This window comes from Pteropus vampyrus, unplaced genomic scaffold, assembly GCF_000151845.1.
Source record: "Pteropus vampyrus isolate Shadow unplaced genomic scaffold, Pvam_2.0 Scaffold503, whole genome shotgun sequence".
NCBI lineage: Eukaryota > Metazoa > Chordata > Mammalia > Chiroptera > Pteropodidae > Pteropus > Pteropus vampyrus.
In genome coordinates, this window is record NW_011889284.1 from 338,333 (window position 1) to 365,760 (window position 27,428).

A 27,428-nucleotide genomic window follows, 5' to 3' on the forward strand; every position below is an offset into this window, starting at 1 on the left:
GCCTGGGATGTAACTGACTCTGCAACCCATGACCTTGGACAAGGCTCTTTCTCATCTGGCCCAGGGTTGGAACAGAATCCAAGGTCCACATTGCATGGCTCTAGGACTCGAAGCCAAGGCAGTTCCTTCCTTCTCACCTCAGAGCAGTACATACAATCCGGCTGGCAGTGAACCTGGCCTGCGAAGCCACATGTCCCAGACCCCCAACTCCAAAGCCTTAGGAAACTGGTGGGGGAGGGGTAGTGCAAGAGGAGGTGGAAGGGCAAGGTCAGGTGAACCAAGAGCCTCCAAGGGTCTTGCTTCATTCAGGACAGACATCCGGTTTCCTCTGGTCTCTGCCAGGATTCCAGGGGCTTAAAAAAATGAGTCATGGGGGGGGATTGGGGAGTTCCCAGCTAACTAGTTAGGGACACGAGCCTGGGACGATGCCCATCAAAGTGTGGGGTGGGGACAGAACGAAGACCCTAATGTCCCTATTTCAGATCCCTTGCCCCTCAGGAGGGGACTCAAGAAGGTAGCCTCCTGGGATTTTGGGGTTGTAATGGGGGCAACTAGCTTTTTCCCCTCTCAGAATTTGGGGGGCTAGGAAGCAGGTAGCTTGATTATCCCAAGGGAGAATGGCAAAGGGGACTGCCTCACAGATCTGCCAGAAGAGGGAAGGAGGGGCGCCTGGAGGTCTGCCTCTCTCAGATCAGTTTGACCAGACTCCAGCCTCCAAGGCTTTATCAGTGGCTCAGCCTTTGTTCAGAGGTTCTGTTCAAATACCCTGGGGCAATTCAGGCCTGGGTGGGGCTGAGGGGAGGAAGGGAGTATGAAGGGGACAAGACGTCAAAGAAGGATCAGAGATTCCACAATTTCACAAAACTTTCGCAAACAGCTTTTTGTCTCAGCCTCCCCCTGCATTGTCCTGGACACCAAATTTGCATAAATCCTGGGAAGTTATTACTAAGCCTTAGTCGAGCACCAGGTAATTTCCTCCCAGGCCTCCATGGGCTTATGTATAAAGGCCCTCCAGAGCTGGTCCCTGATACAGCCCTGAGCCTGCAGACTCAACCAGACCCTCCACTGAGCTGGCTGCCCCAAGCCCCATGAAGCTGATGGGTGAGTGTCCCAACCTAGGATGGGGGAGTTTCCTGCCTATCTGGGGTATGGGAGGGAGGCTGGAGTGGCTGAGGGGCTGGGAACCCCTAAGCCCCCAGAAAGGTACCCAGATGGGAGTGGACAGTATGTCTCCTGAGACCCCCATCTGCTCCCAGCCCTGCAGTTGCTGCTCTGGCACAGTGTACTTTGGACAGTGCAAGAAGCCACCCCCTTGGGCCCTGCCAGCAACCTGCCCCAGAGCTTCCTGTTCAAGTGCTTAGAGCAAGTGAGGAAGATCCAGGCCGATGGTGTGGTGCTGCAGGAGAAGCTGGTGAGTGAGAGAGGCAGGCCGAGAGACAGGGAGGGGACACGGATGCTGCCAAAGGGGGTTTAAAGGAGAGAGGACCCAGAGCGGTGGGCAGGGGTGGGGGGTGACAGGGGACACCATCGGTAAGGGACATGGGAGAGGAGAGACACAGGGAAACGGAAGAAAGAAGTGGAGCTGTGGAGGGCTGGGAAGTAACCTGGGGAAGGGAACCTCTTGGGGACAGTGCTGGAGAGTCTGGCCGGGATGCAAGTGGAGCAGGGAATGGGGCTGAGAAGCCTGGCAAGACATGGAAGGAGGAGAAGACCACAGAGAAGGGGAGGAGCATCCTGGCCTTATCAAGTTCCCTGCACTCACAATCCTTCCCGTCCCCAGTGTGCCACCCACAACCTATGCCACCCTGAGGAGCTGGTGCTGCTTGGACATTCTCTGGGCATTTCCCAGGCTCCCCTGAGCAGCTGCTCCAGCCAGGCCCTGCAGCTGGTAAGTGTCTAGAGGAGAAGAAGGTGGTGAGGGAGAGGGATGATCTAAAAGGCTCTCCTGACCTCCAGGCTCCAGCTGGGGCCCTGAGAGGAGCATCTTAGATGGCATTCCTAACTCTTCTACTACATTGCCTGCAGACGGGCTGCCTGAGACAACTCCACAGTGGCCTCTTCCTCTACCAGGGCTTTCTGCAGGCCCTGGCAGGGATCTCCCCCAAGTTAGCTCCCACCCTGGACATGCTGCATCTGGACATCACCGACCTTGCCACCAACATCTGGCAGCAGGTGAGCTTCGTTAGGAGCAGTAGTTTTAGAGGCCTATACCGAGCTGGTCCCTAAAGGTCGTGCTGCAAGTCTGGGAGTCCTGCAAGTTCTTTAGGGGGTTCTTTTGGTGGGAGCATTCTCAGGGATGGGCAGGGAGCTGCACGGAGGGACCTACCACCTCATCCCAGGCCCCTCCTGCTGCTGGCCTTCCCCTACAGCTGAGGGCAGGAACCCGATCACTGAACCTCAAAACAGACCCGGTTTCAATTCCTGGCTCCACTGTTAATTGTGTGAACTTCCGCAGCCAGCCCATCAGCCCTTTGCATTTCCTCATCTGCGATAACGCCCACTCTTCAGGGCCTGATTGCTGATCTCATCTATTCCCCCACAGATGGAAGACCTGGGGGTGGCCCCTGCCGTGCAGGCCACCCAGGGCACCCTGCCAATCTTCACCTCAGCCTTCCAGCGCCGAGCAGGAGGTGTCCTGGTTGCTGCCAACCTGCAGAGCTTCCTGGAGCTGGCATACCGTGTTCTGCGCTACCTTGCCGAACCCTGAGCAAAAAACCTCCCCATTCAGTGTATTTATCTCTATTTAATATTTATGCTTATTTAAACCTAATATTTAAAGATAGGAAAGAGTGGAAAGGAGCCCCAGACTCCTGGGTCCTTCCCTCCACTTCCAAGTCTCGTTTTCCTGCCTGTAGCAGGGAAAAAAGCTCCTGTCTTCCTGTCCCTTGGACCGGGAGGTAGATAGGTAAATACCAAGTATTAACTCCTGTGACTGTGTTGGGCACTGGAAAGAGCCGCAGTGAACCCCCAACCTCGAGGGTACCCACCTTAGGGCCCTTGGAAGCATCAGGAAGTCTCCCACGTGGGAGATAAGACAGTCCTGTTTAATATTTAAACAGCAGTGTTCCCTAGCTAGGTCCTCTTATCCCTCCCTCGCTCTGGCCTCGGCTTGGCTCGCACGTCAGGTCGGCCAGGCCTTGCTTTTTCTCACGTCCCCTCCCCACAGTCATGAAGCCCAGCAGAGGCAGCCAGAGTTGGGAGGCTTGACCTTGGGGTCCCACAAATTCATTGGGGAATTTTTCTCTTTAACCTTTTTTGGGAGCATGTTTTAACACCCCTGGGAGCCAAGGAATCACTGACATCTCTTGTTTTTCTGGATGCCCTAAGAGTCACCCACTGGCTTGTGGTGAAAGCCCCACTCCCACCAGGGTCAGAATTCTGACTGCTTAGGGCTGGGCAGATGGTCGTGTATCTGCCTTGCTGGACAGGGACTGGGAATGTGGGCGGGAAAAGATGAGGGAGGATTATGTGAAAGGGTGTGTGAGAGGGAAGTTCAACTGTTCACTCTCCACTTCTGCCCCCACTTTCTCATTGTAGCCAAGCTTCATAATAAAGTGTTTGTCTCCAATAAATGTCTTTCCTCCTTCTTGAATCCAGCTGGTACCTGGCCAGGGGTTGGGGGGCAGGGAGTTAGTCAAAGGCAGAGGGCAGGGAAGAGGAGGTGCAGGGAGGAAGCAGGCTCATAAATGTTCATTCCTTTAGCATGTGTTTATCTTGCACCTACTCTGTGCAGACACTGGGCTAAGTGCTAGGGATATCCTGGTGAACAAAGCAGGCATGATCCTGCCCTCACGGAGCCATAGTCTAGAGGGAAAGACAGAAGGCAAATGGACTACTGGTACCAGGAGAGGAGAGTGTGTGGGTTTGGGGGAGATCCTTAACCGTCCAGACAAAGGTAGACACTGGCCTGAAGCAAGAGAGCACTTAGTGTTTGCATAGGGCTGGTCGGTTTACCAACTTCCATGAACTCTCTAGCCCATCCACACTCACAGGTGCCCACGAAGATAGAATCAGGAAGTGCCTTGTACAGATTAGGAAACTGAGTCAAGGTGAAAACTTGGGTTGGGACTCAAATTCCAAGCTCTACACTTCTCTCCCCTGTCCAGCTCTGCCTCTGATCCAGCAGGGAGCAGCCTCATGCCAGCCGGCCACTATCCTGTTTGTCTCAGCGCGTGGGCTGAAGAGGCTGAGCTCACAGATAGGGAGGGGGTGAGGTGTGGAGCCTGGAGGGGCTGCTTCACACCTCAGGCCCGAGGAATACCTCTCTGTGCTCTCAGCTCAATATAGTTGTGGTTCCCAGGTGCCGCCCCCAGACCCAGGGAAGTCCAGATGGCCAACCGGTCCCGTTCCCCCTCCCAAGGCTTACCCCATTCTCATCACCTCTCAATTCCTTCCCCACGTGGCTCCCTGGAAAGCAGGGTCTGGCTGAGCCAGGCTGCAATTCCTAGGTGTCTGGCTCAGGGTCATCTCTCTCAGGCCAGCCACGAGGAAATCAGGCTTGGAGACCTGCAGGGCAGGCCAGGCTGGGTTAAACAGGGCTCCTGCTCCTCAATGCCCCCAGTGCTCTTCTGGGAGACAGATCAAACTCCAGGCTAGTCAGACTCTGGGTGGGTTTGGGGGTTAGGAAACATCAGAAGAACAGGACACCCTACCCCAACGCCAGTGGGGCCTTTAGCCAAAACCTCACCCTTTCTAGTGTAGGTCTAACATGGGGGTGGGGGCAGACAACAGGCTGGTGCTGACTCCTTATCTCCCAAATCGGGACTGAGGAAGGGAAACTGCTCCCATCGCCCTCCCTGCCCCTACTGAGGGGACGGACATGGACCCTGAGGCCAGGCCTCTGCCCATCTCTATCCCTTCTCAAGCACAAGATGAGCCTCTTCCCCGGCCACGGCAAATGAGATTCCAAGACACTGTTCTCACCCCCGTCGGACACAAGCATGGCAGCACTTACAAAGGGATACACAAAGGTCTTTATTTACAAGTGAGCTGAGGTGAACTTCCCTCATATATTACAAAAAATAAAACGTACATATACACACATATACACACTCTGTATCTGTAAAGTTCCTCAGAGGTAAATCTACTCTTGGAAGAGGGCAGGTGCACGGGAGGGGGTGTGGTGGCGAGACTGCCCTGAGCAACGGAATCGGGCTGCTCACACGCTTCAGGTACTGGCAGTAGGGAGAGGAAATTATGAAAGAGAGAGACTGAGAGACGTCTTAAAGGTTAGAAGTCAGGGACAGGGGAAAGATCTGGAAACTAACAAAGGGCTCTTACATCATGTGGATATGAGCAATGATGTCTCATCTTCCCTCGTTGTTCTCTCTTGAAGTGCCTGCGGCCGAGACCCTCCCAGAGGGCCCCTGCGGCCACTCCTGACCCCTCAGAGTGCAGCAATGGCTTTGGCAGCCACCTGGCGGCCCAGCGGCAGGCTGAGGTCCGTGATGGCCAGAACCACCTTGGGGCTGGACATGGCTGACACCTTCACCAGTTCCGATACCTGCCACAGACAGACAGCTGCTCACTGGGGCTACCTCGTGGTGGGTGCGATGTCGTGGGAAGAAGGGGGCCCCCTCCCTGCTCTGAGGGCTAGATGCTAAACTCTCAGCTCTGCTAAAACATGCTGACTCCCTCTGCTCTAGCAGGTGAGGCTAGCCTTCTCCTGACGAGAAGCACTCACCGTGGTAAAGGGCATGAACTGCAGGATGCTGCCTCGGCTGCCCTGCTCCAGGCAGTCCACACACTCTTCCATGAACCACTGCACAAACTGGGTGTGGGGGCCGGCAGTTCGAGACCCCAGGATGGAGGAAATGAGCAGGAACAAGTTGGCTGTGTGGGATGGGGGGAGAATGAGAAGAATTCCATGAGAAGGTCTGAGAAGAGGTTAGACTCTGGGAGGAGGGACTGAAAAGGAAAAAGCAAGTACTAAGAATGCCCCCCAACCTGGGGCTGTCAAATAGAGGAAATGTAAAAGGAAAACTGGAGGTGAGTCAGAAGAGGTGCTAAATGGGAGCCTGAGGAAGACAGGAGAGCCAGCAAGTAGGTGAGATGGAGGACACGGGTGGGGAGATGTGGCAGAGGTGGCAGAGGGCAGCAGGAGGCCCGCTGCCAGCTGGTGAGGCCTTAGCTGCCGTTTCAGGGGTGGGGGTGGGAGGACTCACCCAGGACTCGGTTCAGTGGGTCTCTCATGTTAACAGTGTGGAGCTGGGAGGCCGACAAGGAGCTGCTCATGGACCGGTCAGCTGTGGGGCCAAACGGAGGGAGCACTAAGGAAACAGCCTCCTCTATTCAAACCACCTTTCCCAGGGAAGCCCTGGCCCATCAGGTGTGAAGCGCCTGCCCAGGGAAGGTCCTTGGATCCAGAGTCACAGAGGAGCCAGAATGCAGAGATCCCCATAGGGAGGTGAGAGAGAACACACACTGGCGAGCGGCGCCAGGTGCCCATCTGGGGGCTGTACATGGACTAAGCTGTTTAATCCTCACATGTCCACTTTATGGATGAAGAAAACAAGAACTCGGATTTGTTAAGTACCTAGCCAAAGGTCACAGGGTTTGTGGGCGGCAGACCCAGCACCTTTCCTCTGCTCAAGCACAGAGCTGGTTCCCTAGTAATTAAAAAGGCCTCAGAGAAACTTCCAGGCTCAGAAGAAATCTCTAGAAACAGGAAAAATTAAATGCCACAGGAGCCCTTGGAAAAAAGAGGTAACAACATCTAGGGAAGTTGGGTAGGGGACGGGGGGTGCTCTTCAGGCAGGAAGAGTGGGGAGCAGGCCCAAGTCCCAGCCCAGGCCTGCTCCAAGCCTCAGGGCCTGTTTCAGGGGAAGGGAAGTCAGAGCTGGTGAGTCAACAGCACAGACTGTGCCCAAGGCAATGAACTCCCTTGGGTAGCCTATCATTGCCTCCACCTCGGGGTAAGTAAGGGGTTGGGAAGGGCCAGCAGTGTGCCCCAGGCTGGGACTGGATCCAGGCAAAGGACCCTCAACCCTGAGGGGCAGACTCATAGTAACCTTTGGTCCTTCCAGGGGTACAGAGCACTAGCCTACAGGGAACAAAATGGGACAAACTGCCACACTCTCTCTGACTGGCCAACAAGGATGCCCACAGCTGCCGACCAGTGCTAAATAACTGAGGCCGGAGTTTCCAAGGAAGGGAGCAGCCCGCCCCACTCACTGGGACTGCTGGCGTCTTCCTCATTGGAGCTCAGAAGTCGCATCAGCTTCGAGGGCTGCATGTCATCCAAGGGGAAGAGGCTGAAATAATCCTGGAGGGCAGGAGACTCGTGATCACCCATTCCTCGATCCCCCAAATTCCCGTATCGGGTAAGAGGACTGAGCGCAGATGGGAGTGGGGAAGTGCCAAGTCCATACAGGCCTCAGTCAGCATCTTCAGCGCGGTTGTCTTCCCTCTGCGTCTCAGTCCCTCTCCTCACCCCCTTCAACAAGCCTCGCGAGATCCACTCACACAGTTAACCCTGCAGACGAGTGACTAACAGGCTACCCAGGGGCAGGGAGGTGCCTAACTACCTTTGCCTGGGAAGGAGCCTCTTACCAGAAAGGGCTCAGGAAATGTCTGCTGCACAAACATATGAACAAGCGAACAGAGGAGTCCCCTACCTCAATGTCTTCACGGTGTCTCTTCTTTTGGCGGGAGGACGCCTGACCCTTGTGGGAGGAATAGGAACTTAGGGCACACCAGACGGCCAACCTGGCAAAGGGTTCCAGGAAAAGAAGTAAAATCAGAGGGGCCCCAAAGGGGGTTTCTGTGCCAATGGTGATCAGGCCCCATCTGACAGGGCCTCCGCACAGCCCAGCTTCCCTAGGTGACCCCAGGTAAGGGCACCCAACTTGGGGCTGCAGGCACTTGAGGCTCTATAGAGAATCCTACTTGGCGAGAGCAGTCCCAGGGGGGTCCATGAGGCTGTGCCACTTGGAAGAGTCGGTGAGCAGGCCAGGCAGGATGTGGCCCAGCAGGACCAGTGTCACCTGCTGCATGTCCAGGCAGAAGATGGAGTAGAGCAGCTCCACTGCCCGCAGAGTGTGCTCCTTCCGCGTCTCCTTTAACAGCTCCTAGATGGGCAGGTGAGAGGGGATTTAGGAACTAGGGGCCCTGACTGTGGCGCTCTGACATCCCTGCCACTCCAGCCCGGCTCTCCGGGAAGGTACGCAGGGAACCCCAGCTGCTGCTCCAGCCTTCCCTCTGCCTCAGAGCCTCTGGCCAGAGCTACCTGAGGAGGCAGCTCCCCTCAGAGTCCAGGAACTTTCCAGGCCAGGACCAGCCTCTGTATTCCTAGGAATCTTCTCGCAGCATTTAAGAGGCCTCTCAGAGAGGCCTGGCTGACCAGGCTGAGTGCTGGGAAGTCAGAGGATGGGACTGAGTTTCATCCTATAGGGTATTTTCTCAGATGTCTCCTGGAGCCTGAGATACCTGCTCTCTCAGCCCATGGTTCTGGCTCTCACCCACCCACCCCGGGTACCTTAATTAGGTTGTTGCAGAACCAGTAGACGCCTCCCATGTGCAGCAAGGTGTCAAAGATGTGGATAGAGCGACTGTCCACCCATCCCTTCTCCAGCACCTTGGCAAATATGTCTGTTAGCACCTCCTTGATGGGCCGCTTAGGGGGTAGCAGGTTCCAGTAGGGCATTGTGTCCATGCCCGGGGATGGGAACTTGATCTGTGTAGCTGTCTGCTGCAGCACGTCAGCACACATATGCTCCAGGATCGAGCTCATGATCACCACCCTGGGGGAGGGGGAAGAGGACCTGAAGCTCAGGCAACACTGGGTTCAAGAGCCAGGCTGGAGAGAGGAAAAAATATCTAGGCCAGACTTTTCCCAGGACTTGGATTACGGAAATATTTCTGGGGAATTAACCCCATTCTATGCTGAGGAAGGAGACAAGAGGAATCCGCAAACCCCTAGCAGACCTGACTCTACCAGTTCTGCTCCTGGCAGTACTCTCACCTGCTGGACACAAAGCCTACTGCGGGGGAGCTCTCCTCCCCCCCGGTTACTCCAGCAATATATTCATATTTTCTCTCTCCATCTTCTGCCATCCCCCAGGCCTAGCCCTGCCAATCCTGACATAAATAAATACAATCACTTCCCTCTGGGCTGAGTGCTTGAGGGGTGTCCCCGCCCAGCCTTGGCCTCCTCCCAAAGTAAACTGTTACTTCCAGGACAGGGGCCCAAAGTCTTCCCCATAGGCCTCTTCCTGGCCCTCTGTAGCTGGGAAAACATAAATGTATATCCAGGGATTTTCTCATGAAGAGTCCTCGACCGTGAATACAGACCTAAGTCTGGGTGCCAACTGCTCCTGGAATGCTAGGTGGCTCTGGGAAAGTCACTGTGACTTTCTGAGCCACTTTTTCCACCTACATGGTGAAGACACAGATTTCCCACTACTCCCCACCCAGATAGGAATCGGGGTACTTAGAATGGAAAGGAAACACTCCATTACTCGTTGGGAGGCAGATGATGAGGAAAGAAAGAAAGGAGGCAAGAGAAAAAGAGGAGATGAGATTTCATGGATCCTCCTCACCCTCATTTCAGCTCAATCTTCCACTTCTCCCTTCTAAGAAATCCTAGTGGCTACCTTGTGAGTCATCACTCACAACTCACCAGTTGGTTCATAGCCATGTTAATGGCAGCACTATTCACAACAGCCAAGAGATGGCAGACGCCCCTGTGTCCACTGACTGATAAATGAATAAGCAGAACATGCCATATACATACAACAGAATATTATTCAGCCTTAAAAAGGAAGGAAATTCTGTGCTATGACACGGATGAACCTTGGACATATATGAAAAGAAATATGCTAATCACTAAAAGACAAATACTGTATAATATCACCTACATAGGGCACCTAAGATAGTCAGATTCATAAGAATAAAAAGCAGAATGAAAGTTATGAGAAGCTGGGGGGAGGGAGAAACAGGTGAATTGTTGCTTAATAGGTACAGAGTTTCAGATTTCCAAGATGAAAATTCTGAAGATGTTTCATAAAAATGTAAATGTACTTAACATTACTGAACTGTACACTTAAAAATAGTTAAGATGGAAAATTGTGTTATGAATTTTTTTACCACAAGTAAAAAAAAAAAAAAGCTACTGAATGGGTAAATGAACCAATACCACTGAACTCAACATTGCTAAAGTCACCAGGGAGGTTCTCCAAGCCCCTGAAAAGCCAAGGCAGAAAAATGTCACAAAAGATAGTCAGGTAGGATGTAAGGGTATGTAAGGTGGGGTGGGTAGGTCCAAAGCCTACAAAATCTACAGACAGGCTCATAGTTCCTAGACAGTGACACACTAGGATAATCACTTTGTTCTTCTGGCAAGCTAGTTCTACAGAACTGGACCTCCCTGAGGGTTTGTTTGGGGTCTGTATTATGGGACACGCAGATCCTGGATTAGAAACACTCCCGGCACAGAGATACACACTAACTGTTACTGAGTCAGCGAGTGAATATGTGAATAAGAATGTGAGTGAGTAAGTGAGTGAGCAAGTGAGCAGCATGTTCAGGAAGGTGAAAGACGAGGGAAATACTGGTTGCTGGAGGTGCCGACCTCTCACGACAGACCTGTGGGGTTCCAGAAGGGAGGGGCCGGGTGACTGACCTCTCATTGTAGAACTGCAGGGTGTTCTCACTATACAGTGGCCCTGCCAGCTGGCGTATCATCTGCAGCGACTTCTCACGCTCATCCAGTCCCAGCATCCGCACGTGGGCCACAAGCCAAGCCACAGCACACACCGCCAGACTGCACACCTTTCCCTTGATATTATCTGTGATTTTCTGAGAGAGGGAAAAGCAGTGACTGGGGCCACTATCTCCCGTCCCCTGGCTATCACTATCCCCATCTTCTGAGGGCAGCTAAGTGTAGCAGGTGGAGTCCTGGGCCACATTCCACACCTCTTTTCACCACGAGTTTGATCTTCCCTTTACCTGGGTAGGAAAAGAGAAGGTTGCTGGAAAGGTGGGGCTACCTGGATGGACTCGAAAGCCAGTACGCCATTCTCCCAGGCATTGAGGATTTCCAAGATGGCCGCTGAAATGCTGAGACAGGCTTCGTGCCAATTCATCTGACTGCAAGGGGGCGAAGGCAGGAGAAAAATCACCACAGGGGAGCATGAAACGGGTTGAGAGGGACTTGGTGCTGTCCCCACCACCACCCTTGGAGTAGGAGCCCAGGCCACTGACACCAGCTTCATCTCGGAGGAGTTGTTGAGGAGGGCCACTAGAGACTCCACTTTGGTGGAGTCAGGCCGGAAGCAGGGGTGGTCAGGGTTCAGGATTTTTCCCTCCTCGGGCATGCATGTCTGTATCCAGGTCTCAAAGAAGGGCACCTCTGCTCCTGTGCTTGATTCGGACATAATCACCTGGAAAAAAAAGGAGGAAGGGTAACCAGCCGAGAAAGGATAGCACAGCACCCTGCACCTCAGTTTCCTGCCCCCACTGCTTTTCCCTTCCTAGCCTGAAAAAGTGGGGATAAATTGGTCTAAATGAGAATGACGAGGGCTATGCTGCCACCTAGTGGTTAGTGTGAGTGTGGCACTGAAGGATTAGGGATGTGACCAGGGGGACAGCTATTGACTTCTCCTGGGTGGGCACCTGATTTCTATAGCTGCACAAGTAATGGACTTGGGTGACTGAAAGGGGGTAGGGGGTGAGGTGTGGAGAGATACTGGTTGCTTTCTTCCCCTTTGCTCCGCCCATTTAGTGCCCCTAATCCCCCTGCTCTCCTTTCACTCACCTCTGAGCCATAGGTCTGGGCCACATGGCACAGCATAAGGAAGGAGATGTCAAAGAGTAAGGCTCGAACTGGGGCTGCTTTGGCTGTGAAGAATGAAAAGGCTGAGCCCGCAGCTAGAGCAGGGGCCTGATGCCCTTGTCTGGGTTGGGAGGGGATCAGGATTCACCTCAAGGAAGGTCAGAAACCAAGTGGCTCTTTCAAAGCTCTGAGGCTCAGAATCCTTTTCTTGAGTCTCAACTGGGACATCATCCCTTCCTTGGAATCAAAGACTCCTGATACCTTCCTTCAATCCTCCCCGCCTGCCAATATCCAACCAAATCATAAGGAGAAGAGAGAGTGACAAAGGGGTGGTTACAGAGAAAGCCTTTCCCCAGCATTGCCCTCTCTCAAGTGTCCCCAAAAGCTTCATCAGTCATTGCTCAGGGGAGAAAACAGCCTCCCAGGATGAGCGAAGGCACCCTTTTCCATCCCGAGCTCTCCCTCCACACCCCTCTTTCAGTGTCGACCAGGCCTGGGGAATTGCAGAGTTGACTTACTGCTTTCTTCACTGCCGTGTGTCGTGAATTCATTCAAACTGTGGAAGGAATGGAAACAAGTCACATCAATCAGGGCAAGGGCTGAGCAACAGCTGGGTCAGGGTGATAACACCCACTCGGAGAGGCAGTAGAGTCGGAATTACATGTTAAACTTAAAATGAACACCATGGCTACAGAACAAAGACCTCTTACTTATTTTTAAAAGATTTCCAAGGCCTAGAAGATGGCTTGCTGAATAGAACAATATTCTACATATCCAATTCCAGGTCAACCAAAAAAAGTCAACAGAATTTGAGAGGCCATGATTAATAACTGGACACACACCAAATCCCTCCACACCAACTGTTTAATGTCTTGTTACCTCCTCAAATGCCTTCACTTTATCCTCAGCTGAAAAGAGGCTTCATGTCCAAACAACTGGGCCCCTCCCAGAATCTCCAGCTGGGATGCTCTGCTTTGGCCTGGGTATGTATGGAGAGATCTAGACCCCAGGGCTCATCCCTATCCTGTTAATTCCTCCTTCAGGGACACCTCCCCACCCCGGTCGAGAGCTCAGCCTTCCTTACTTGATGAATTTCCGAGCGAAGGACTTAAGCTTCCCAGTGGCTGCAGCTGCAGCCAGCAACAAATCCAGACTCTTCCCAGAGAGCATGTGGCCCAGGACCCCCAGCAGCCCCTCTGGGGACTTGGAGTGGTCTGCATCCATCGTCTGGGGACACGACAGGAAATCAAGTCCTGAAGAACACTGAAGACCCCCCCAGATACAGCCTAGCCACAGTCTCTCTGTCTCCATTAAATAGTACACCGTGACCTGCAATTTAATCTATGTCTTTCTGATTCCAATCCGAAAAACAGTTCCTAAAATCTATCCTTGCTCTCCGATCCATTCCTCTCAACTAAATTGGGATGATGGAGTTGGGGCTGGGGTTGAGGTTGAGGTGGGCAATGTCACTGCTACGAGTCTCCATTGTTTCCACATGAGACAATCTAAGTGAAAGCACCTACCACAGTGCCTGGCTTACAAGTGATGCTAAACAAACATTAGTTTTCCATGCTGGCTTCCCTTGCCTTCCCCTTTTCTCTATTTCCAAAGTAACTATGCATAAAAGCCAGCAGAGAGAGAGGTGTATAGCCTCGCTTATTTATCTGGAAATAGAGGGAAAATTAGAAAGCGGGAAGAGATGATCCTGGTGGTGAAGGAAGGGCCCACTCACCTTGAGGATGTTAGTGACAGTGGGCTCCGCGCGGAGGATCAGCCCAGGATTGGGCTGAATGTTGGCGTTTTCTCCTGCTTTTGGCTGGGGTGCATGCTCCCGGTCTACTGCACTGTGGCCATAACCAGTAGGCCAAGAGAAGAGGAATAAAGGTTAATTCTTGATATGCTCCCTAGAAGCAGAGCACAGTGAAGGTAGGAGGCACATAAGAACCTTTGATGTCAGGGTGACGTTTATGAAAGTGTATCCAATATTGCAATTGCTTCAGTTTGTCATTGGTTATTACATCTATTTTGAAAGTTTAAAATCGAAGGAAGATTTATAACTTTGGCTTTGATCACAAAGGAGGCTGAGAGTTAAGAGTGCAGAATCTAACAGAGCAAAACCCTGGTCTACAGAAATCAGTGTTTCCTATTCCTGGTAATCCTAGGCCTGGTGCCAGTCACCTGCAACCTAAACTCTACACGGGAGAGGAAAAGGCACCCAGCAGCCCAGTCTGGACACAAGAGAGGGAGGGCAAAGGGTCCCTGAACTGGTCCTAGGGGGCTTACACTTACCGCTTGGCCATAAGGTTGTTCACACTGGCTTCAGACAGAAGCCCTTGCTTTCTACATTCTTGGAGTAGGAAGTCTGTAAAGTCACAGCTGTGAGGGAAAAAGATGATGAGGGGACTGGGCACAGACCAAGAGCAATGGGTCCCGGCCCAGTATCCTCCCTCCTTTAGGATGATGACTGTTTGGAGCGCCAGACGGAAGGTAGAGGGTAGAGGGGCTCGGGCACTTGGCCACTACGAGGCTGTTGCCTCCTGCTCCTGCCAAGGACAGTGAACAAGGAGACAGTCCCTTGAGGTTTATCTGGCACAGAAGAGCAGTGGAAGAGCCCAGAACACCTTCCAGTAGAGTGGGGAGGGTGAGCAGGGGAGTTCGTACTTGCAGCGCTGGTCAGCTTTGTCCAGCAAGGGTGTGAGCTTCAGCAGGAACTCAAAAGCACAATTGACATCTTCGGTAAAGTCCTATAAAGAGCCAGAAACTACCATCTGGTTTCTATGTTCTCCTCCACACCCCCAACTGCAATGCGGGCTCATAAGGACATTCATCTATGGATATAAACACCTACAAATTGGCCGTGCTGACCCAATGACTTCCAGTGACTAGATGGGGATAAGTATGGGGCACCACTGCTCTCTGCATGGCCACCTTGGCCCTGATCTTCTCAGGCAACCTTGCCTCCTGAACAGCTGGGCTGCCTTCTGTCTGGAGACTGGGTGCCTGTGCATGATGCCCGCAGATGCTCAGGTACACACACCTGCTTCCCTTCCTCTAGGCACAAGACTGCACAACTGCCCAGCTAGGGCCTACATGACCCCTCCTTTACCCTTGTTTCTCCAGGGCGGAAACAAGAATTCATCTGCTACCATGCCCTGCCCCATCTCATTTCTTCAACTCACCTTGTCCCCATGAGAATATTTCTTCAATTTCACCAAAACCTGTGGAATCTAGAGGAGAAAAAACAGGAAGCACAGTTCTTCTCTTTCACCCAGAACTAAAGGCATCCCCTCCAGCTCCCTGCTCTGGGCAGAGAGATAGGAACATTTGCCCTGGAAGTGAAAGCATCCTTAGAGCCAAATCAGAAAGCTGACAGGTACTCAAGCACCTGGTGCCCTCAGCCTACAGGACACAGGGACCCCGCTTCAAAGCCTGGGGCCTACTTCCCTGGCTCCCATAACTGCCCTGCACCAATCTGGATAACAACTGAGCTAAACAGCACCTGTGTGATCAAAAACAGCAGAGGCCTGCCAAGTGGACTAAATACGGCCCTGGGACTTTTGGACAAAATAATCGATGGAAACTTGCGCTGGGGGATCTGGCAGCCTGGGCATGACGCCAGCAGGGAGAAACATGGGGCAAAGGTCCAGAGTGACATTGCTTTTCCTGAGAACCATTCCTAAACTGCTCTCTGCTGCTCTCATGTCCCAGGTACCTTGAGGAAAGTGAAAGCTGTCCACTTGAGCTCTTCTGTACCCTCAGGAGACTCGATGAGCCCCACAAGGCAAGCTTTCCAGATCTCCAGGACAAAAAGCGGGGTGGGGATATGCTGTGGGAAGACCCAAGGGTGAGGCATAAGGGGTGCCCCATCCACCCTTCATCTTCTGCAGGCCCCTAGGGATCAAGCTTTGTCAGAGACTATGAAGCAGACACTTCTCCCCACTCTCAATGTGAGAACTAGGACATCAGGTGAGATGGCCGAACCATGTGGGCCTGGGATCCACTTTCCACCACGAATAGGAGAAACCCTGTTTCTCCTAGAAAGACTAGAAGAGTCCTCCCTCCTGCCTCCAAATGGTCGGCTGTCTTGGGGACAGAGAAGCAACTCTGGCCCTCCCACCTGCATGCGTTTCACCATCATGAGCTGTTCCACCAGGGGCTGTGTCTCGCCTGTTAGGTTCATGGTGCCCTCAAGCAGGACCAGTGCGTGGACGGTGGGGAAGCCAGTTTTGTGTGGCTGCTCAGAGTGCACAGACAGCATGGTGGGAATGCTGAGGGGACAGATATATGGGGAACAGTGTTTGGTGAGCTAGAAAGAGTTGGAGAGACGGTGAGAGCAGAAAGGTCAGGGCCAGGTGCCACATGATCCCATCCCCACCTAGGGCCTTTCACCTCTCCCTTCACCCCAATCGCCTTGGGAGCCGGGTACCTCCTAATGAGTGTGCCACACTTCTCAGCCTGGCTCCGGAGCTGGGGGTTGCTGAGATTGGCCAGGATCTCTCCAAGCTTCAAGAGAGAATGCTCAATGGCTGTCCAGGAGGCTGGTGGAAAAAAGGAAATGCAGAAACTGATGGGAAACAGAGTAGAGTGAGAGACTGGCCCCTAACTCCTGGCCTTTGGCACCCCCTGAGCCCACGAAACCAAGCAGAGAGGCTTCCCTTAAAGGTGACATGAAGACTGAGGGCCTGGGGGCAGCATGCACTGTTTCTATAGAGGGGGGTACACGCCAACAGTGAAGCCCCTAGAAACTATTCCCAGAGGCCTGACTTCTAGGGGATGCGTACAGCTGACTTTAGAGACCAAGTGTGTCCTAACACAGGCAGTGGTAGAGGCAGGGTCTGGGAGGTGGGGTGGTGGAACCCAGCAGCCCAAATAGGGAGGCAGCCACAAATCACTTCTGGAGTGAGCTGCCCTTGCAAGTGGCCATCACTTTCCACCCTAGTCAAGCTGGACTCCTCCACAGCCTTCCGTCTGGGCCTCTGCTCTAGCTGCTCTCCCTTCTAAAATGCCCCTCCTATTCATCTTCACCCTCCAACTCTCACTATCCTTCAAGTCTCTGTTCAAGCCCCAACTTACCCAACTGGTCCAACCCATGGATCTCTCCTCCTAAATGCCTGAACTCATGGTCTATACCGCATGATTTAGCACTTAAATATAAGTCACTTATCCTAGTTACAATTCCAGAGGGTCGAATGATGAATACTGGCACCAACTAGCCCATTAACCTCCATGTAGCACACGGGAGAAAAACCAAAAAAAATATGACCTGAGATCCATTAAAATTAAGTTAAATATCCATTCATTTTTCAGCCAACAAACATTCGTTGAGTGCTCAAGATAGATAAGAAACTGTCATAGCCCATTTTTACATAGTGGTCACCTTTCTGGACTTTTCAGAGGCAATAAACCATATTTTGAGAAGTAATAAATATAGTAATCCTATAACAAGTTCTTTGACCTGGTCCTGAAGACCTGGGGGTAACCCATTCCAGCATTCTCATTGTGGGGAGAACAAGAGATCCTTAGGTGGTTCGAAGCCACAGCAAGATTGTGGCCTTTAGGCCCATGCCCAGAATACCAGAATCTTCCCCCCCACTAGGTGATCTGTCTGACCTCAGGCTCCAGAGGGTTCCAATATTCAACATGTGCACTTGAGTCAAGGGGTGCATGGCACAGCAGGCCTGACAGCTGACAGGTCTAGTGTTTAAAGGGGTTTTAGGCAATGTTCAAACACAAGAGACATTTTTTTTCAGATGATCAGTAACAGGGAGACAAACACAAGGATGGATGGTGTGCTTGTCTTGTCCTCTAATTTTTTCCATATATATTACATACTAGTCTTGCTCCCCACTAGCATGTATGCTGGTTGAGGGCAGGGACCCTGCCACATGCTGCTTCAGAAGCCCCCCGCCCCCCGCCCCCAGCACCTGGCACAGTGCTGGGCATACAATAATGCTCAGTAAATACCTGTTGGTTGATTGGCTCGGGTGCCACCCTGCCCAAGTCCCTGGGATGTATGCAATGCTTATGGGGAGAAAAAAAAGGAAGTGGGATGATTTCAGATCCTCCTGGAAAAAAGTGGGATGCCATCCTGCCTCTCCCCTCTCAATTAAAGAACTGACTATGGGAGAAGTGGCAGGAGGGACTCAGGGGAACTAGGGGACATACAGGCCTCCTCAAGTTTGGCGATGTGGAGCAGGGCCCGGTTCTTGGTGCTGCTGAGGGTCTTCTCCAGGCGCTGCAGGCACATGGCAAGCTGCTTCTCCCCAGCGGCTGGAGTGCCAGCCTCCAGCCCCTCCTGGAGCCGCTCCGCAGAGGCTGCGGTGCAGCGCAGCAGCCAGTGGAGGGCGCTGAGAAGGGCCCGGCACAGCCCGATACACTCCTCTGCTTTGCCATGACAGCTACCGGGAAAGGATGCAAAATCAGTCTCTGCTCCAAAGGCTGAAATCTGACCCACACCTATGTTCCCCAGAGTGCCTGGAACTCCCCTACTAGAGAAGAGAGTTGGAAAGCTAGCAAAGTCTCAGGGAAAACAGCCCCATCGGCTTCCACTGGAAAAGATTTCAAATGCGCTACTCCAGATCTAGCAGCATTTTTGTCCTAAGGAAATAAATAGAAAAGGATGGGGATGGGTGGGTGCAGGTGAGCAGTTTGGAAGAAGTGCAGGAACCTAGAGTTGGGTTCAGTCTATACACTCGGGGCTTTTCCTTTACATTAAGCTAATGCTGCCTCCCACCCTTGCCATTACCTCAGTCGGTCACAGAACATGTCCATGATATCCAGCAAAGCCTGGACACACAGGTCTCGGGAAAAGTCATCAAACTGTGGAAAGAACAGTGGTGATGCTACGGAATGCCCCAGTCAACTCCTAGTCTCACAAATGAGGCAGATGGGACATTCAGGATTCCTGCTCATCTTTCCACCCACCTCAGGTTTCAGACTTGGAGTTCTTTCAACATTGGAAACTGGCTCCTAAATTGCCAGCCCCCACTTCCCGGGATGCTCCTCCCTCCAATGGAAGATAGCAATGCCAGCCAGAGACATCATGTGCTGCCTGGCCAGCCTCAGTGGTCACATGATCAGAGCAGTCAAGGAGGTGGGGCCCCCTCTGTCACTATCGTATCTCTAACCCCCTGCCCCCTACCTAGCTTGTGAGTGGCAATGGTCATACCTTACTGATAGCTGTGAGGACAGAGGAGTAGGACACCATCTGGAGGGAAAGAAGACAAATAAAAGTTCAGACAACTAGTGTCCCACAGCTGAGAGAAACAAACACTAATACTTAGAGCTCCTGCAGCTCTCCTAAAACCTAATTCCTTTCAGATGCCTTTTCAACCCATTAATAGAGAGGCAGTAACACTAGGCATTGTCCCCATTCCTCCTTTTAACAGACTTACCACAAATGACATCATAAGCATAAACCTACAGAGAAGATGATTTGGGGGTATTCAAAGGTGACATGTCTCACGTTCACATGCCACTCATTGCCCACTATATACAGGTTTAACTGACTACCAGTGGACAGAAGAATGGACAAGAGTCAGGTTATGTTCCTGTACTCCTACAATTTCTATCAAGAGTGATTTTATTTTGACAAATACTAGAGACAAGCACACATTTCCTGCAATGACTCAGTAGTACCTGTACCTTGAAATAGGCAGTGAATTTTATTATACACACTCTTACTCATTTCTCTAGGATTTATTCTCTAGAACTCCTCCAGGATACCTTCTCTGACCAACTCAACCTCCCACCCAAAGCTGAAGTCCTTCCTCTGTGCTCCAAGTAATCCCCTATTCCAATTGTCCCACAGCAAGTGCCTGCTGCTCCCAGCAAACTAGGAGCTCCTTGAGGACAAGGATACTTTTTACTCAGTGATCCTCATTAACTTGGTGATAATGTTTGTAGAATGAATAAGTAAAAACACATCCTTACACCAACATTTCCCAAAGTATCTTCCAAAGCTGCACTGTCCAATAAGAACGCTCCTAGCTTCATGTGGCTTTTTAAATTTAAAGTTTAACAAAATTTAAAATTCAGTTCATTAGTCATACTAGCCACATTTCCAGCACTTAAAGGCCACATGTGGCTAGTGGCTACTGTATTAGTGCAGATATAGAATATTTCTATAACTCTAAAAGTTCTACTGGATGATGGTATTCCAAAGGTTCCTAAAGATGTTAAGAAATTTTGTAATACAATATTGAATGTCAACTGTAATTGAAAAAAATTTTAATTAAAAGAAATTTTAGGAGTGACGTTAGAAACATGGTGGAGTGAGACATCTCCAGATCTCTCCCCTTGAAATAACAATAAGTTGAACATCTAAAAGTCAACAAAAAACACCCAAACTGCACAGCTCATTTGGGAAGACTTATCAAATTCTACTTTCTAATATATCTATTGATTTTACCCAACATTTTATTATAAAACTTTCAAACATAAAGCAGTTGAAAGAAATATGTAGTGAAACATGTATACTTATTACCTAGATTCTATTTATTAAATTTAAAACTTATATTTATTGTATATATTTGTTTCAAAAAAAATAAAAACTTGTTCTCTATCAAAAAAAAATTTATGCACACAAAGAGCTTCTGCATGATATGAATTTGAAAAACTCTGAAATAAACATATAAAGAGCTTTTTTAAAGTAAGGGTTCTTTTAGTAAAGAGCTTTCTTTGCTGTAATACTTCTCTTAATCACAATACACTTGTATACGATGAGAATTGCTAAAATGACTAAAGATGAAGCCAGCAATACTTTTCAAACTTATTTGACTAAGAAATCTCACTTAACAAGTATTTCCAAAATATGTTTTGAAAAATTCCAAGAGTGAGCTTCTTGAGAACAGAAATAGTGTTGAATTTATATATGTTTCTCTGGAACCTAACCTGGGGCCTAGTAGATGGTAGACCTTCCAGTTTTATTGCTTTGCATTGAGGAATTCTAGTAACTAACATTCTGGAAAAAATTTACCTTAACATGAATTTCTATTAATAAAACCTACTCATCACCAAAAGATTAAAGATATAGTTCAAAAGAAATGTTATCCTGAATGAAATTAAACCCTACAGAAAGTCTTCTAAGTTGTCATATGAAAAAATTATAGCATGCTGATAAAATGAGTAATACTATAGAAAAGTTAGAATCGTATACTCAAAATCAGTGGCAAAATACACCAAAATAAAAAAGAACACAATGACAGAAACTATCAAGATAATTACCTGCCTCATGAGTTATCTTCACTAGAAGAACAGAAATTTCCAAAGATTTAAGAAAGCTAAGTCAGCCTCAATGACCTTAGTATGGTGAATTTTACATGCATGGCAATGCCTTCCATGTCTAATTTCTTCATCATGTGAACAGACTGCTCTCTGTTCAGATATCTTTAACTAGTATTCTTGAATAAACAGATGCAAAACACACAGAGGACTTAAATACACAATTAGTGTTTAGTGCCACTCTCAGCAGGACGTAGTGTGAAGCCAATGCTAGTGTCTGACAGTGATCAGAAAGTTGGGAGCCTGCCTAGGCAGGATGACCATAACGTTCCGGGTGAGTGTTTGTTTATTTATAACTGATGTCCCCATAGCAAGAGCTTGGCAGAGAACTGAACCTTGCAGGATACCAACCTGAAGGGGGAGCTGGATGTTCCCACTAGAAATTGACCTTTAACTATCAGAAGAGAAACCCCCATTTCTGTATGTTCTAAGGGATGACATTAGTTATAATGAGTATATGTGGTCTCCTAATTCAGAATTCCGTTCAGTAAATTTTTGCTAACAGTATCAATAAAGCACTTCTACTCCAGAGACTTCAAAATATTTTCCACATGCTGAACTGTTTTTCACAGAAAGATTTAACCCATTCCAGTCTTAATATATCTATCAACATAAAAGCTCTAAACTACCACCAGACTGAGGATAGAGACTGTCTGTGCGGCCCACTGCACACCTGGCCAGCCCAGACTGACCCCACAGCTGTTCTCTAATCTCCTCTACTTTTCATATTCAGCTGCTCCTAAGTGCCCTCTACATGCACAGCACTGGACCAAAGAGCCTCTTGACTCTGAAGGAAGAATAAATTACTAATTTTGCATAGCACTTTGTAAGTCATTAAGGTCTTTAATGTATATTCATTTTTCTCTTACTGTTACTTCAGCCTCTTTCTTCTTTTTGCCTTTCCCATCGGTGTTTATACATCTCAAGATTCTTCTATTTTTAAATGAACTTCCCGCAGATCCCACATTTCTAATTAACTACCACCCTCTCTCTCCTGCTCTTCACAGGCATGAGTTCTCCACACTCACTGTCTCGACCTCCTTACTTTCCGTTCGCAATTCAACCCACTCCAATCACTTCTGTCCTTCCCACTGCATGAATCTTCTCATTAAGCTCATCAACAAACTCATGTTGTTAAGCTCCATAAACACTTCTTGATTCTGATCTCCCAGCAGCATGTGACACCAGGAAACATCTCTTCATTCTTCACTTCTCTCCTTCCTTGCTGAGCTTTTTTGATATCACCCTCTCTTGCTTTTCTTCTCTCCTCACTGACCCCTTCTTTGCAGACTTCTATAAGGAATTCTTTTCCTGTGTGTTCCTTAAATGGGATGGGTTCCTCAGGAATTTGGCTTAGGTCATTCACTTCCTTGCTCATTCTCCACACTCTCTCTGGGCAATCTCGTCCATGCTCATAGCATCAATTACCATCTGCAGTTGATGACTCCTAAATCAACAGCTCTAGTCTAGATCTCTCCTTCTGAGTTACGGACATTTATGTTCAGCTGCCTACAGAGTATCTTCTCTGATAGCTCATACAGGCACCTTAAACATAACAAGGCCAAAATCAAACATGTCATTTCTACCCCTCGTCTGTATCCCAACCATAACAACAGTTGTACTCTACACCCACTGTCTCCCTACAATCCATCATTCATCTAGTCCTCCAAACCAGAAACCTAGACACTAGCCTGATTTCTTCCCATGCCTCTCATCCAGTTAATGACCAAATCTTCTAAATGCCCCTCCCTAAATTGTTCTTAAATTCATCTTTTTTTCCCTGCTGCTACTTCCCAAGTCTATGCTAGTATCATCTCTTACCTGAATCACTACAATAGCCTAAATCATGGAAAACTATGGCTTGCAAGCCAAATTTGGCTCATCACCTTTTTTTATAAATAAGAACACAGGCATGCCCGTTAATTTACATATTATCTATATCTGCTTTCAAGCTATAATGACAGGAATAGTGGTGACAGAGGCCATATGATCTGCAAAGCAGAAAGTATTTACTAATCTGGTCCTTTACCAGAAAAAATATGCCAGACTAAATGGTCTCCTTGCCTTCTGTCTTACACCCCTCCAACTCATTCTTTGAACTACAACTAGAAGGATTTTTCTAAAATTAGTCCACAAATTTCCCAAATCCACAAAATCAAGGAAATCCCAATCAAAATATAATAGGATTCAAATGAACTCAACAAAATTGATTCTAAAATTCATCTGCCAAAAAAAATAATAATAAAATAAAAAAGCCTGAAAACAGCCAAGAAATTCCCCAAAAATAGAACAACTACAGGAAGATTTGCCTAGCCAGACATCAAACATACTACAAAGGTATAGTAATTATAACAGTAAAGTACTGGTGCAAGAAAAAACAAATATATAAATGAAATATACTAGAATGTCAAGAAATGGACCCTTGTCCATAAGGGAATTTAGGGATGACAAAGAATGGCCTATCCAATAAAGACAGTTAAGCCAACTGTCCATCTGTTTGGAAAAACAAACAAACAAACAAACAAACAAATAAATTTATTGAAAACAATAAATTTTCAATGTATTAGACAAAACGAATATAAAAATAAAAGCAAAGTGTTGGCAGAAATTAGAGAAGAATATATTTTGATCCTTGGTACAGGGAACCCCTTATGCAAGACAAAGGCCATATAGGAAAAAAAATGTTTAATTAAATCTGAGCAAAAACATTGGTATGCCAAAAAAATAATATCACAAGTTTAAAAAAAGTGATAGAAAAAAATTTAAAACATACATAACGGTTAAGGATTAGAAGATAGATTATATTAAAAGACACTTAAAAATCAGTAAAAATTCTTCCTGGGGTGATGAAAATGTTCCAAATTGATTTGTGGTGACAGTTGCCCAACTCCAAATATACTAAAAACTAGTCAATTATATACTTTAAATCGGTAAACCATATAGTCCATGATTTATATCTCAATAAAACTGCTACCAAAAAAAAATTATATACATAAGTAATTCACAGAAGGTATACATATAAAAACATGCTCAAGATCACAATCATGGAAATACATGATATAATGCAATGTTATTTTCTGCCTCTTTGGAAAAAATCTTAAGATTCTCTCCAGGACTGGCAAGGTATAGGGAATACTGTCAACACTACGGAGGAGTGCAAACTGATACAATCCTTTTTGGAGAGCAATTTGCAGAATCTACTATAATTTAATATGTGGGGACTCTTCAAATCCTAGCAATTCCATTTCCAAGTATCTATCCTATGGAAATAATCCCAGATATGCAGAGAGGTAAATGTAAGGATGTTCAGTGCAACACTGATTATAAAATAAAAAATTTAAAACAACCAAACTACAGTACATATGGAACATTATACAGGAGTTAAAAAGAATAAGGTAGATGAATATGTGCTAACATGGAAGCAGATATGATGCCAAGAAGATAAAGTACAAGAACCATATGCCAACTGAGGATGCTATTCAGCAATTTTAAAAAAGAATGAACTACTGATACATACAATATAAAGCTTAAAAACATTTATAGTAAACAAAATAAGAAAGTATACAGAGTATATACTATATGATTCCATTTTTATGAAATCCAAAAATAGGCAACATTAATCCGAGATAATAGAAAATATTTAGTGGTTGTAAGAGGATGGACTAGAAAGGGGCACAAGGGAACTTTCTAGGAGAATGGAAATGTTCTGTATCTTATTTTGGATGTTAGTGAAATAGATATATACAACAGCTAAAACTCACTGAATTAATCTTAAGAACTGTACATTTTATTGCATGTTAAATATATATATGTGTGCATATATACATATGTATAAATACATGCTATCACAACATTCCTCCACTTAAAACTGTTTAAATAATTACTCATCACCCTAGCATGAAGTCCAAATTCCTTAGCATCACCCACAGGTCCTTTATGACCTAGCCTCTATCTTCTCTTTCTACACAGTCTCTTTGAAGTGCTAGCCCAGCAGTTACCAAAATAAGGTCCAGGGACTCCCTGGGATCTGTGAGGTCAAAACTACTAAGATGTGATCTATCTTTTTCACCCTTATTCTCTCACAATTTTACAGTGAAATGTCCCAGAGGCTCCAAAACATGTAAAATAGTATATAATTAAATGTGTCAATAATTAGAATATTTGTATAACTCAGTAATGAATATTTTCCAAATGACCAATTCATAATATTATAAAATGAGGCATGCATGGGTAAAAGACCTATTCAAAAAGCAAGAGAGAGACCAATGGTAATGCAACAGTATAAAAAGTTCATTGATGTAGTTTCACATTACCTGTTAAATTTTAGTGTAATATCAAAGAAAAATATCACATTTATCTGAAAAGCTTAATAAAATACTCTTCCCTTTTCAAACTAAGTATCTGATGTGTGAGGCCAGATTTTCTTCATATACTTCAACCAAAACGGCCTATTGCAACAATTGAATGCAGAAGTAGATATGAGATTTCGACTGTCTTCTATTAAGCCAGACGTTAAAGAGATTTGCAAAAATGTAAAACAATGCAACTTTCCTCACTAATTTTTTTGTTGCTTTGGAAAATATAGTTACGTCTCATTAAAATGTTATTTATAATAATATGTAAAGGGGTTTTTTTGTTAATTTCAAATACATGAATATTTTTTAATTTAATTCCTAAAATAATAAATATGAATTGATAGCACATATAAACAAATCTTCTGTGGGAGTCTTGATAATTTTTAAGAGTATAAAAGATCCTGAGATGAAAACGGCTGCTCTAGCCAAACCAAATTATTTTCAGCTTCTAAATACCATATGATTTTTGTCTCCCAGCCTTTGTAAATGCTTTTGCTTTGTACCCTGATCAATCTGCCTGGCTAACTCCTACTCAACATTCATGTCTTGGTTTAAATATCACATCCCCACTGATTGCTCAGACTGGATTAGGTGTCCCTCCCATACACTCCCATACACTCCCATAGTCCTCTGTCTTAACCTACATCATAAGCCCATCCTGTGACTGACTGACTGCTTATTTAGTCTGTATTACCCAGTGAATTCTTTGGGTGCTGGGATCAGATCTTGTTCACAGTCATATGCCTGGAGCACAGTCTGGCACATATAAGCATTTCTGAATATTTATTGACAGAAAAAGTTAATGTAATATTCGTTATAACCAATGAAGTATTATTCTGAAAATTGAGGCTGAGAGAAGTGGTGTGTTAAACAAATGCACCTAGAAAGTGTGAGCTCACAATTGTAGTCCAAGTTTTTTACCTTCACTGGAATAGTTGGGGCAGTTTACCTGGGAACTAATGGCATACTTCAGGTAGGACAGGATGAGAGGATTGGGGGAAGGTCCAATCATGGCCTGCTCCAGTAGGGCTTCTGCAAGGGGGCAAAGTAAGACTATGTGGTTACAATTTTTTTGGGTTTAGCCCTCCCATCCTTCCTTCCTACTTTACTTGAGACCTGCTAGGTTGAGAATGTCCCAGGTGGCTCCTTTGGGAAAAAATTTCTTCATGTTGATTGCCCACTGGTAGTCGCTCCATCGCTCCTTCCAGGCTTGCAAAATGGCTTGCTTCAGGTTCACCACCTTCATGATTTCACTCTGAGGAGGCGAGGCTGGCAGCGGTCAGCTTTGAGATGGGAGAAGTCGAGCTAGAGCAGAGGAGAGGAGATTCCGAGGAAAAGAACAGGGGCGGGTAGAATTAAATAGAATGGAGAAAATACAAGATTAAGGGAGGCAGAAGAACCAAAAAGGAAAAAAGGGGAAGATGGGTGGTAGGGATCCTGTCAGGTTCTTCCACCCTGAACCATCCTTCCTTAAACTGGAGCTAAAAGGGGCTCAAAGGGGCTTAATACAAAGAATAAAAAGGACGTTGCCTAATTTCTCTTAGCGTCCCTCAGCCACTACCATCCCAAATCTAGATTTTTGCCCCCCATTTCCTCCACCTTCCCCAATCCTAAAACTATAATTCCCTATTTCCTTTTCATCCACCACCTCCCCAAATTAAGCCTACCGGACAATCTAGTTCTAGGTCCCAGGTGTCGCCATTTTGGCACTTATCAAAGAACTTATCTTCTATTGGCTGAGAGTAACAAACATAAACCAATAAGAATGAAGCAAGACAGGTCATGCCACGATGTCTTCTGGGAATTGTAGTTTTTCAGACTGAGCTAGCGTGGAAGGTAAGGAACTAAGCCAGTCAATGCGCATTGTTTCTCTCTAGGGAAGGACACGTAAGAGCTGAGGCATTACAGGGACTCAGAAGACTGAGGCGGGAGGGCTCCCGAAAAGCGGCTCGCAGTCAGGCGTCGCCCAATGACGTCACTGTCGGTCCGGCATTTAAATCATATTCCGACACTCTTTC

The 27,428-nt window shown here is 47.7% G+C and overlaps 2 protein-coding genes and 1 non-coding gene across 7 annotated transcripts; 1 reads left to right on the forward strand and 2 right to left on the reverse strand.

Moving 5' to 3' along the window:
- The first annotated feature begins 954 nt into the window (after positions 1 to 954).
- CSF3 (colony stimulating factor 3) lies at positions 955 to 2,707 on the forward strand. The gene is made up of 5 exons (XM_011383043.1): positions 955 to 1,101; positions 1,257 to 1,411; positions 1,781 to 1,888; positions 2,026 to 2,172; positions 2,543 to 2,707. Exons 1-5 carry the CDS (start codon positions 1,089 to 1,091, stop codon positions 2,705 to 2,707), a joined length of 588 nt encoding a protein of 195 aa, XP_011381345.1. The 5' UTR covers positions 955 to 1,088.
- Positions 2,708 to 4,950: 2,243 nt separating this feature from the next.
- Positions 4,951 to 27,168, reverse strand: MED24 (mediator complex subunit 24). Of its 5 annotated transcripts, none has more exons than XM_011383046.2 (27): positions 27,078 to 27,168; positions 26,527 to 26,715; positions 26,360 to 26,442; positions 18,942 to 18,980; positions 18,519 to 18,592; positions 17,939 to 18,171; positions 17,738 to 17,794; positions 16,200 to 16,311; positions 15,891 to 16,041; positions 15,486 to 15,599; positions 14,953 to 15,000; positions 14,435 to 14,517; positions 14,063 to 14,149; positions 13,506 to 13,617; positions 12,858 to 13,000; positions 12,292 to 12,329; positions 11,756 to 11,838; positions 11,203 to 11,381; positions 10,989 to 11,088; positions 10,622 to 10,797; positions 8,477 to 8,741; positions 7,888 to 8,069; positions 7,617 to 7,707; positions 7,174 to 7,264; positions 6,165 to 6,245; positions 5,684 to 5,832; positions 4,951 to 5,503 (listed from the first exon to the last, which is right to left on the reverse strand). In XM_011383046.2, the coding sequence occupies exons 2-27, from the start codon at positions 26,654 to 26,656 to the stop codon at positions 5,387 to 5,389; spliced, it is 3,018 nt and encodes a 1,005-aa protein (XP_011381348.1). In that variant the 5' UTR covers positions 26,657 to 26,715; positions 27,078 to 27,168; the 3' UTR covers positions 4,951 to 5,386. The 5 variants fall into 5 exon arrangements, with proteins under 5 accessions (XP_011381348.1, XP_011381346.1, XP_011381347.1 ...); XM_011383044.2 differs by having other exon boundaries at positions 12,858 to 13,036; XM_011383045.2 differs by lacking the exon at positions 27,078 to 27,168 and adding an exon at positions 26,941 to 27,071 and having other exon boundaries at positions 12,858 to 13,036.
- On the reverse strand, positions 11,917 to 12,020 carry LOC111732902. Its single transcript, XR_002777755.1, has one exon. It is a non-coding gene; the product is annotated as a small nucleolar RNA SNORD124 (small nucleolar RNA).
- Positions 27,169 to 27,428: the final 260 nt, after the last annotated feature.